We start from the raw sequence: 7,500 nt of genomic DNA on the forward strand, positions 1-7,500 counted from the left end.
GCTTTTGTAACAGTAAATGAGTTGATTGAGTTCTTGGCATTGTCCATGTACTTATTTAATAGGGAAATCACTCCAGATTTTGACAAATGTCTATGCTATTTTTGGGTTGCAGGTGGTGTATTCTATCCAGCAAGAAAATGTTCTCTATGTTCTTTTCTCAGTGACTGAGGGTTTCAAGTACACCGTGCACAAGGCCAAAAGGCTGATGACCAAGGGAGAGAGAGAGAGAGAGAGAGACAGAGAGGGAGAGAGAGAGGAGAGAAAGGGAGAGAGAGAGGGAGAAAGAGAGAGAGAGAGGGAGAGAGGGAGAGAGAGAGGGAGAACGAGAGAGGGGGGATGGAGAAAGAAAGAGATTGAGAGAGAGGGAGAAAGAGAGAGAGAGTTAAAACATGAGAGAAAAAACATGTTTTCTTCTATCCTGGCACAATCAGTACATTAAGTACCGCCGCTAACATCAACAAAGCTAAAAGAGCTATCTATAGAAGCTAACATCAATAAAGCGGACAAAACGGCAAAACTGGACTGACCCTGTGGACATCGCCAGTGCATAGGACTTTCATCTGTCAGTAACAGGCAAGATATCTCCGATCCTCGTGGTTATCCCCTGAAGTGTCTTGTAAAGTTTCCGTGACTTAATAGAGCAGTAGGCCTACTTGACGCTGCTAGTATGACTCTGAACGATACAAATGTAGCGGCAGCTGTAACGTTCACTGCTCTCCGCACGTCGGAGCAAGACTTTGATTTCCAGTACCCTGGAGAGCTCAGCAACAAAGCCAAAAGAGCATTCAAACTAAAAGTCCTAAGAGATAATCCGGAAACTTTGAAAGCTGACTTTGCCATGGTGGGTAATAACAAGACCATAACGAACTTTTTATTCTTTACCCACAGTCCTAAGGCTTGGCACGCAGCTGTATGCCAGTCCTATAAATACATAAAAAAGAATGGAATAAGCAAAGGTCGGCAAGTCACTGTACATGAAGATGATGAATTGAACAGTCCTTATCTAACAATTAATATTTACCACAATGGCACTGTGATGGTGCAAGGTTCAGAAAACAGCTTAGACAATTTCTATCAAAGCTTCCAATCTCTAAGAGTTCTTGCAAATAAGAAACATGATGAAAATTATTCTGAGACCCTAAGTAAAAGAACATCACCCATCAGATCTGCAGTTGACACCCTCTCTCCAAGAAATGAACATGTCTCACCCAAGGTAGCCATCAACCTCAACTCCATAAAAGACAACATCCACGTACTTGAACGTGAATTTGTGGAGTTTAAGGACAAGATGCTCTCTGGTCTTCAGCTACAGTCTTGTACATCTCAACCAAGAGATGAGTTGTGGACCATGGTTAGACAACAAAGAGATGAGATAAGAGAGTTACACGCTGCCCTTAGGGAATTAGAGGAAGATAACCAAGGCCTACGCATGGAACTACGAAATCTGAAAGTGTTCCAGCACTCTGAACAACTGAACGCCATAGATGCTCTACGGAGTGAGTTACATGACCTGAAGAAGAACTTGACTGACCTGCAGGCCCCCTCTAATCCTTCCACACCAGCATCTACAAAACCACCATCAACTGCCACTGCAACTGAGAGGGAAAAGCAGAAATCTTGCATCCCCCAAATGGCTGTACAGAAAGATAACCCACCTCATGAAACTAAAGAACCTGATCCTGAAATTGTGCTTTTATGTGATTCGAATGGGAAATTCATCAACATGAAACGCCTTTTTCCATCATCAAAAGCTGTAAAAATTAAAACTCCACGGACATCATCTGCCTTGGAAAACATCCAGAAAATTAAAGGAATGAGTCTTGAACATCTGATAATCCACACGGGGACCAATGACTTTATGCCATCTAAAGGTAACAATGTGGTTAACAAAATAGCAGAGGTGGTGATTCAGGCAAGGAAGACTTTCCCTAAAACTAAGATTTTTGTATCTACCATCCTGCCTCGTTCAGATGTCTCCACTCACCTGATTGCAGAAGTAAACAAAGGAATACATCAGGCATGTGTGAACACTGAAAATGTGCATATAATATACCATGAGAACATCACATCGGAACATCTATATGACACAGTCCACCTGAATAAGAAGGGTGTGAGCTTGATGGCAGGGAATTTGAAAGACATTGTATTACAGCGAAGAGTTCCCTTCGTCAGAATGAGATACACAAACGCCCCTCCACCAAAGAAACCATCCAGAACAGTTGCCCCTCCCTCAATGCGCAGAAAGACAACAGGACCAAGATTTGCAGATGCAACACACCCCCCAAACTACAACCAAAGGCCCATACAGCCCTCTCATCCCCCCACTTTACCCATTCCTGGTGCCCCCCACCCTGTCTCCATTGTGTCCACTGGCCCCAGACTGGCAACAGGTGCGCAAACCAATAACTTTATAAAACCCAGCTATGCCTCAGTACTAACTAGACCTTCAGTCCAAGACCTGAGTGCCCAAGAATTTCAAATTAGAGAACTTGTTACTCTGTTGTACAATAAATTACTTTGCTAAAATACTTACCATAGATGTAGGGACTAGGTACATGTTTATGTATGTCTTTTGTTATATGTGTTTGTTTGTGTATGTATGTCTATATATGTGTATGTGTGTGCGTGTGTGTATCAGTAGTCACTTTTGTCTTATCTATATGACTTACCTGTGTGTCATGTGTGTCCTTCTGTCCTTAGAAAATATGTAGGCCAATACATAGCCTACGTGTATATTTGTGTGTGTGTCTTTGTGTACGTATATGTGTGCGTGCGTGTGCGTGTGTGTGTGTGTGTATGTGTATGAATGTGTGTACTGTCTGTCTCATTACTTACTAATGTAGATGTTTGTCAGTACATCTTACTACATAGGTATGTGTGGTGTCAGTTTGTGTCTAGTTAAGGTCTATCTGTCTGTCTGTGCCATTTGTTATTTTATGTATGTGGTATCCATATGTGTAAGGATTCTTGTTTGTGTTTCTGTGGATCTCGTTATGTATGGTATCTGTATGTGTCTTACCGTATGTGTGTTTGTGTGTGTGTGTGTGTGTGTGTGTGTGTATGTATGTATGTATGTATGTATCTCCCTATGCCTCTATGTTACATAACATATGTCTTCATGAACAAGAGCACATAACTCCATTTAAGTGAGAATAGTAGCCTGATTATTTACTGTAAGACATATGACTTGTATTTATCTATTATATATATATATGTGTATGTATATGTATGTATATGTATATATGTCTTTATATATATGTGTATATCCTCTTATATTATTATACACTATTAACATTATTTCATTTTACTTTATTTTATTTATTTATTTTTTCTATTTTTATTTTATTTTATTTCATTTTATTTATTGAAGCACCAAACAGCTTAGATATTACCTCACCCTCAATTGGGGGGGGTCATCTACAGTACATTGATTAATTCCGACATTTTATTGCAATTTCACAAAATAGCTCTTCTTTCTTCACCATAGCTTCCTTTAAAATAAGCACCTGGAATATCCAGGGACTATATTCTTCTATATTTGGTTATAAAACAACCAATCTTGATTTTGTAAATAGTATTAGAAATTTAGACCTTATTATCCTTTTGGAGACTTGGAGAGATAAATCTGATCATTGCCCGCATAATTATAAAGAACTTTTAGTACCCTCTCTTAAAGAAATCCATATAAAGAATGGAAGAAATTCAGGGGGTATCATAGTTTGGTACAAAACTGAATATGACAACAAGATAATTCCCATTAAAAAAGGTAAAACCCATTTATGGTTAAAAATCCAAAAAGAAGTTTTAAATTTGAACCAAGATCTTTATCTCTGTGCAGTTTATATTCCACCTTCAACCTCCCAATATTTCGATGCTAACCTTTTTGAGGAGCTTGAAAAAGAAATAAGTTATTTCCAATCCATAGCCCAAGTATTAATATGTGGCGACCTCAATGCCAGAACAGGCAAAGAAATTGATTATATTCCCATAGATGGAGATGACCATATATTCGGTAATAGAACCCTATATTCACAGATAATCCAAACACCGAGAAAGAGTTTTGACAGCACAATAAATGCCAGCGGAACTAAATTGCTACGTATATGCAAAAGTCTTGGTGTTTACATTGTAAATGGGAGATTTAGAGGAGATTCTTTTGGAGGATTTACATTCTCTTCTTCCCTCGGTTGCTCTGTGGTTGACTATTTCATCACTGATCTTGATCCAGAACACATAACTGCTTTTATGATAATGCCACAACTACCTATTTCTGACCACTGCCAGTTAATACTACACCTGCAACTATCAGATATTAAATTTAAATCACAAAATGTTGAACCTAAATTATTCTCACTTCCAAAAACTTTTAAATGGACAGACAAAAATGTGTCAACATATGAAGCAGTCATCAATAACAATGAACAAATAATTGATAATTTCATTATGACCAAATACCAACCAAATGCTGAGAACGTAAATATGGCCTGTAACCACCTAAACAATATATTAATACATTTAGCAAAAACAGCTAATGTAAAACAAATCTCTAGAATGAAAGGAAATAGAACAAAATTCAAAGAGGATTGGTTTGATAAAGACTGCAATGCAGCAAGGATAAAGTTAAGAGAGTTATCCAATATTAAACATCGAAACCCAAACGATACTGACAGCAGAACAAGATATCATCTTGAATTAAAAAATTATAAAAAAATTATACAAAACAAAAAATCATCTTACATGTCCAAAGAACTAGACAAAATCGATCGGTCAATTAATCAAAACACATTCTGGTCAAATTGGAAAAAGCTGACAGGTGCTGGCAAGTCTGAGTCTCCAATTAGAAACAGCCAGATATGGATGAACCATTTTAAAAATCTTTACCAGAACCCAGAAAGCATGGAACTTGAACCAGGACAACTCACAATAATAAAGAAACAAAAGTGTTTGGAAGAAACAATCAAAGATTACCAAAATCCCTTAGACATGCCCATCACAGTATTTGAATTAAAAGACAAACTTAAAAAACTTAAACCTAGAAAAGCTTCCGGTATTGACCGTATCTCCACTGAGATGCTAAAATATAGCAACTCAAAACTCAAAGAAGCCATAACTAAATTGTTTAACCTAGTTCTCAACAGTGGAGTCTTCCCCTCAATTTGGAATAAAGGCCTTATTACCCCTATATTCAAATCTGGTGATAAATTAAATCCAAACAATTACCGAGGCATTTGCATCACAAGTAACTTAGGAAAGTTATTTTGCAGCATCATTAATAAAAGAATTCTAACATTCCTTGACGACCACAAAATTCTGAACAATAGTCAAATTGGTTTTCTACCAAATCATCGAACTTCCGACCACATATACACACTCCAGACATTAATAAATAAACATGTACATAACTCCAAAAAAGAAAAAATCTTTGCATGCTTTGTAGATTTCCAAAAAGCCTTTGATAACATCTGGCATAAAGGTCTATTCTTGAAAATGTTAGAAGCTGGAATTGGAGGGAAAACATATGATTTGATAAAAACAATGTATGCAAATAATATAAATAGTGTTCGGTTAGGAAATAAAAGAACAGAGTTCTTTAAACAAGAATGTGGAGTAAGACAAGGCTGTAGCTTAAGCCCAACATTATTCAATTTATATATTAACGAACTTGCCACACTGTTAGAGAAATCAGCTGCTCCTGGGCTGACTCTCCATGACAAGGATGTGAAATTTCTCATGTTCGCCGATGACCTGGTTTTACTATCACCAACAGCGGACGGGTTGAGACAAAATTTAGACATTTTAAATCAATACTGCCAAACATGGTCCTTAAAAGTAAATTTAAATAAAACCAAAATAATGATATTCCAAAAGAGAGCACGAACAACAAAGAATAAATTCCTATTCACATTAGGCCCTGATATTTTAGAACACACAACCAACTACACATATTTAGGTCTAGTCATAAATGCATCTGGCAGTTTTATTCCAGGATTGCAAGCATTAAAAAATAAAGCCCGAAGAGCATTCTATTCAGTGTATAAAACAATTAACAAATATCAACCTCCCATCAACATTTGGTTAAAAATAATTGATGCCGTTATTACTCCAATCCTACTCTATGGCTCAGAAATTTGGGGTCCACCATTACTTCTTTTAAAAAAACCATGGGACCAGACTGAAATTGAAAAACTCCACACAGAAATATGTAAATCTATTCTGCATGTCCATAGAAGTACTTCAAATAATGCCTGCAGAGCAGAGTTAGGTCGCTTCCCCTTGTCCCTGGCCATCACCAAAAGAGTTATGAAATATTGGATACACTTAAAAAATGCAAACACTATTAGTTACCATCACAAAGCACTACTGACTAACATATCAGACCCACAAAATGATAAACTTGCACAATTAATCATAAATAAATATAACATTGCTGATATAAACCTAACCGATCTGAATGAAACCCACAAATTCATGAAGGCAACCTACATTACGCAATGGCAAAATGAAATTCACTCTAACAAAAAACTGGGCAGCTACTGTCAATTAAACAGAGAATACAAACTAGCAAATTATCTAGTAATACTGAAACAACCTCAAAAAACGTGTCTTACAAAATACAGATTGGGTGACCATAAACTCCAAATAGAAATAGGACGCCATAAAAAATCATGGCAAGAAAAACATCAACGCCTATGCAAGTACTGTGACACAATGGAGGTTGAAGATGAAATACATTTTCTGCATAGGTGTCCCATTTATCAATTACTGAGAAATGACTTCTATGTAAGATTTAGCAGACACAATAAACAATTTATGTCACTAGATGCTAGTTCCAAAATGAAAATCGTCTTAGGAGAAGACACACAGACAATTGAGCTAGCAGCTCAGTTTGTATATATGTGCCACAAATTAAGGTTAGAAAGCACATACGCAAGAACAGATTCTCTCACCTCTCCACCACCTTAAATCGTATTCAATCCCATCTCATCTAGAACTATAATTTCTAATCTTTTTTTTTTTTTATTATTATTATTATTATTATTATTATTATTTTTTAATTTCTTATAATTTATTTTATGAATTTATTTTATTTATATTTATTTACTTATTTATTCTTACTTATTTTCATGCTCTTTGTTTCCTCACTAACTTACTTATGATTTGTATGCTTTGACAACACAAGTGCTCTTGTCATGTCAATAAAGCTTTTTTTGAATTTGAATTTGAATTTGAAGTGAATGGTCTGACCTTTAAGTGTGCACTTAAATTACAAAGCATGTCTCAAAATAGCCCCAATTTTTTTTAGAATCTGAGCTGTGCGTGGGTGGGTGTCTGTGTGTGTGTGTGTGTGTGTGTGTGTGTGTGTATTTGTGTGTGTGTGTGTGTGTCTGTGTGTGTGTGTGTGTGTGTGTGTGTATGTGTGGGTGGGTGATGTGTTTCACTGCAGCTGAAGGGATTCAGAATTAGTTCCATTTAGATATTTAAATTATTAACAAAAAAAAT

At 36.5% G+C, this 7,500-nt stretch overlaps 2 protein-coding genes across 2 annotated transcripts in view; one reads left to right on the forward strand and one right to left on the reverse strand.

Annotated features, from left to right (window-relative positions):
• The window catches only part of angpt2b (angiopoietin 2b), a 60,454-nt gene that overhangs the window by 17,270 nt on the left and 35,684 nt on the right, over window positions 1–7,500 (reverse strand). The window lies entirely within an intron of this gene.
• LOC121695840 lies at window positions 463–3,184 on the forward strand. Its single transcript, XM_042076982.1, has 2 exons — window positions 463–1,859; window positions 2,355–3,184. The coding sequence occupies exons 1-2, from the start codon at window positions 668–670 to the stop codon at window positions 2,522–2,524; spliced, it is 1,362 nt and encodes a 453-aa protein (XP_041932916.1). The 5' UTR covers window positions 463–667; the 3' UTR covers window positions 2,525–3,184.

The sequence above is a fragment of the Alosa sapidissima genome, chromosome 21 (genome assembly GCF_018492685.1).
Source record: "Alosa sapidissima isolate fAloSap1 chromosome 21, fAloSap1.pri, whole genome shotgun sequence".
Classification (NCBI taxonomy): Eukaryota; Metazoa; Chordata; class Actinopteri; order Clupeiformes; family Clupeidae; genus Alosa; species Alosa sapidissima.

What these genes read in the sequence shown, in the direction of transcription:
- LOC121695840 (XM_042076982.1), top strand. Translation starts at nt 668, where the DNA reads ATGACTCTGAACGATACAAATGTAGCGGCAGCTGTAACGTTCACTGCT. An exon ending in CACGGGGACCAATGACTTTA is followed by an intron (nt 1,860 to 2,354) that starts TGCCATCTAAAG and finishes CCCCCCACCCTG; the next exon opens with TCTCCATTGTGTCCACTGGC.